Consider the following 4,406-nt stretch of genomic DNA (forward strand, 5'->3'; position numbering starts at 1 on the left):
TTTTTTTAATATATTTTATTGATTTTTTACAGAGAGGAAGGGAGAGGGAGAGAGAGTCAGGAACATTGATGAGAGAGAAACATCGATTAGCCTCCTCCTGCACACTCCCCACTGGGGATGTTCCCGCAACCAAGGTACATGCCCTTGACCAGAATCGAACCTGGGACCCTTGAGTCCGCAGGCTGACGCTCTATCCACTGAGCCAAACCAGTTAGGGCTTTTTTTTTTTAAATGTAGGATCAATGTAAACCCATTTTTCTCTAAGAATATTGAATGCCTATAGTTTACTTTAAAAGTGAGGATGTTAAATATTTTATCACATGTCTTTCTTGATCTTCAGATCCCTTTCCCTAGTTCTTCCTTATTCTATAACATGTGTGACTGCATGATTTATTGTAGGTGGCCACAAACAGCCGTGTCTATTTATTTGACATTTTCCTTCTGGGAAATCGTGCTTTCAACAATGGACTGCAGATGGTATTAGAAGACAAGAAAATTTTGAAGGTGAGTGTGTAAGCTGATTCCTCTGCTAATATAACTAGTAGCCAGGTTCTAATTACTCTGTCTCTGTCTTCTGATGCCTTAGGTTATCCATGATTGTCGTTGGCTTTCTGATTGCCTCTCTCATCAGTATGGAATTTTGCTGAATAATGTCTTTGACACACAGGTACATGCAGGGAAACATTGGATTTAATCTACTGTATGAGCTCCTGTAGAAAATAGGCCTTGTCTGATGAGTTGTTGAAAGTCTTTATGTGTCTATGCCCCATTCCCGTTCATTTCTCATGTAAGATGTTTGTACAATGTGTGGAATCATTTGGTGAACTATAAAATCATTGCAGAAAAGTTACTTAAAAGTATTTGGTATTTTCCCCTCATTTTGCTCCAGAATTTGCTCTGTACTCTAGTAAATAATATTCAGAAACAAACAATTTGGGGGTCATTCAGAAGTCTGAGATGAGACCTTTAGTATGAGGTGAACAATCACACCGCTGCCTTTACCACATATGTACCAGTTAAGGCTAGTGGCTAATGGCATCTAGCTCAGGGATGCAGGTCGTCCTAGATATGTGAAAAAGCCTCTTTTGGCACAACATAGCCTAAAGATACATGATTTTTCTCTGCTCTAAAGGACCCTAGATAAATGAGAAATTCTTAGACAATACTATCTCTTAGAGCTGATTTGGCTGTGAGAGCAGGAAAACCATTAGTTTTTGTTATGCTTTCTTAGGTTCTTCTAGGTTTATGCCAGTGAAAGTGAAATATTGAATATATAAGACCTAGAGCCTTTGGAGAGGGGTTAAACTATTGAGTTGGCCAATTTTTAACAAATTCCTAAAAGTTTAATTTTTTGTGTTTTTTTTGTGTGTGACTCAGTTTGCCCTGTATGTATCTGCTCATTTACATGTTCTTTTGGGCCTTCTTTCAGGATCTTTCACTCTATAGAGATTGCTTTTGTGCTTATTCCAAAATATAAGAGAATTGCTCATTGTTCCCTTGAGGCCATCAGGCTTCTTGATTGTGTGTAATAAAGACACTGGCATATCTTTCCATACTTTTCTTCTCAGATTTTCATAATGAAAGAAGCAGGTATTGAGAGTTTTTCTAATTTGTTTTCCTTAGCACAATGTATTAGTTTCCTGTTGCTGTTGTAACAAATTCAAATTTAGGGACTTAAATAACATTAATTTGCCCTGGCCAGTGTGGCTCAATTGGATGGGTGTTGTCCCATGCATGAAGAGTTGCCAATTTGATTCCCAGTTAGGGCACATGCCTGGGTTGTGGGTTAGAGTTTAGGATTAGAGTTAGGTCCCCCCAGTGGGGGGCATTCGGGAGGCAGTAGATTGATGTTATGCTCTCACATTGTTTCTCTCCCTCTCCGTTTCTCTCTTTAAAAATCAATTTTAAAAAATCTTTAAAAAAAACACAACAACATTAATTTACTCTCTTACAGTTCTGGAGTTTAGAAGTCTGAAATCATTTATATTGGGCTATAGTTAAGGTGTCAGCAGGGCTGGTTTCTTCTGGAGACTGATGAGGGAGAGACTGATTTCTTGCTTTTTCAGTTTTCACTTATATTCTTTTGTTTATTCTTATTGCATCTTCAAAGTGCATCACTCCAAAGTCTGCTCCCATAGTATGATCTCCTTCTGCTCATAAGAACACGTGATTACATTCAGAGTCTATCCTGATAATTCAAGATAATATTCCCATCTCAAGATCCTTAACTTATTACAGCTTCAAAGTCCATTTGTTGCATAAAATAACATTCATATGTTCCAGAAATTAGGATGTAGATGTCTTTGGTGGCCATTATATAGCCTATCACACACAGGTAAATAATTATTTCACATTTTTAAAAATATGTTTTTTTATTGATTTCAGAGAGAGGAAGAAAGAGGGAGAGGGAGTTAGAAGCATCAATGATGGGAATCATCTATTGGCTGCACACTCAGGCATGTGCCCTGACCAGGCATTGAACTGTGACCTATTGGTTCATGAGTTAATGCTCAACCACTGAGTCATACCGTCAGGGCTTAATTCTTAAATGTTTACGCTTTCCTTACCAAAACTTTACCACAGTTGCTAATCTATATATATAAAAAGCCTTAGCGACCATCCAACCGTTTGACTGTCCAACCGGTAGCTCTGATACACAATGACCACCAGGGGGCAGACACTCAACACAGGAGCTGCTGAGCTGCAGTGACTTGGCAGCTGCAGTTCTTGGGTTATGCACCCGGAACCAGAGAGGAGGGAGCTCGATTCCAGGGTGCATCACCTGAGAACTGCCCTCTCACAATCCGGGACACCACGGGGGATGTCAGAGAGCTGGTTTCAGCCCAATCCCCGCAGGCCAGGCTGAGGGACCCCACCAGTGCATGAGTCCGTGCACCAGGCCTCTAGTATGTAATAAAAATAATTCTGTTTTTTTGAAATCCTCACCTAAGGAGATGCTGAGAGAGAGAGAGAGAGAGAGAGAGAGAGGGGGAGAGAGAGAGAGAGAGTTTGCCGAGAGATTGCCTTCCATATGTTCCCTAACATCGGATCAAACCCACAACCCAGGTATGTGCCCTGATCAGGAATAGAACCAGCAACTTTTTGGTGCACAGGATGACACTCAACCAACCGAGCCACTGTGGCCTGGCAAAATAATTCTTGAATTTTATCTTCCTTTCCCCATTTCCCAAAGGCACCAAAAAATAATAAATAGCCCTGGCTGGTTTGGCTCAGTGGATAGAGTGTCAGCCTGCAAACTGAAAGGTCCCAGGTTCAATTCTGGTCAAGGACACATGCCTGGGTTGGTGGCTCGATCCCCAGTGGGGGACTTGCGGGAGGCAGCCGATCCACCATGATTCTCATCATGGATGTTTCTATCTCTCTCACCCTCTTCCTTCCTCTCTGAAATCAATAAAAATATATTTAAAAATAATATTAAATAACCATAAGGCAGTCAAATAAAAGAAGTGGAAAAGAAAGTAGACAAGTACACATTAAAATTGGGTGATCATTTTTCTTTTTCTTTTTTCCTCCTACTTTTCGGAATAGTTGACTGTACAACTTTAAATTTTCATGTGGGTCATTGGGGAAAATAGTATTTAAAGACATTTATCTAAATACTGTATACTTCTACTATTTCTGCCAGGAGATAGCTCTGTGTATATATTCTACAGACCGGTCTGTTTGTCTTTTTTTAATGCCACAGGTGGCAGATGTCCTTCAGTTTTCCATGGAAACAGGTGGCTTTCTTCCAAACTGCATCAGTACCTTACAGGAGAGTTTAATCAGACATCTTAAAGTAGCCCCTAAATATCTCTCCTTTCTGGAAGAGAAACAAAAACTGATTCAGGTGAGTATTAAAGGATGTCCCATATGAATTAGTTTTTTTCAAGTGCTTTCTGAGTGAGGTTATTAGCATATTCTATAGAGAAATGACAGGTGCCATGTAAGCATATGAGCATTGCTAAAATCTTAGTTGTTCCAAATGGGAACAGTTTGTTTGTGAGCTCAAGTGGATAAGAGCCAGGATCCAGATTTGTTGTCTGTCAATTTAAAAGCATTCTGAAATACATTGTTAAATTGACAAGAGGGTGATTAGGTTGGGAATTTGGACTAAGTGATAGGACAAAAATAATTCCAATTATTTATCCCAAAGTAAGGTAGATTTTATTTAGCTCCTGATTGTCTCTCATGTTAAACTGGGATCTAGATTATTTGGCTATAGTTTTGTCCATGTAACCAAATCTGCTGCCTCCAGTTTTAAATAAGTCCTGATTTATCTTTCTCTCTTCCTCCCTCCTTCCTTCTTATCTTTTCTTCCTTCTTCCCTCTTCTCTCTCTCTCTCTCTCTCTCTCTCTCTCTCTCTCAAATCAATCAATCAATACAAAAAGGAAAGAGTCATCTG

The 4,406-nt window shown here is 39.5% G+C and overlaps 1 protein-coding gene across 1 annotated transcript in view; it reads left to right on the plus strand.

Moving 5' to 3' along the window:
- Positions 1–4,406, plus strand: part of EXD1 (exonuclease 3'-5' domain containing 1) — a 39,980-nt gene that overhangs the window by 30,685 nt on the left and 4,889 nt on the right. Inside the window, exons 8-10 of the mRNA XM_006778076.2 lie at positions 400–504; positions 587–667; positions 3,707–3,850. Of these exons, the coding sequence (XP_006778139.1) occupies positions 400–504; positions 587–667; positions 3,707–3,850 (330 nt within the window). The remainder of the gene's footprint in view (positions 1–399; positions 505–586; positions 668–3,706; positions 3,851–4,406) is intronic.

The sequence above is a fragment of the Myotis davidii genome, unplaced genomic scaffold (assembly GCF_000327345.1).
Source record: "Myotis davidii unplaced genomic scaffold, ASM32734v1 scaffold46, whole genome shotgun sequence".
NCBI lineage: Eukaryota > Metazoa > Chordata > Mammalia > Chiroptera > Vespertilionidae > Myotis > Myotis davidii.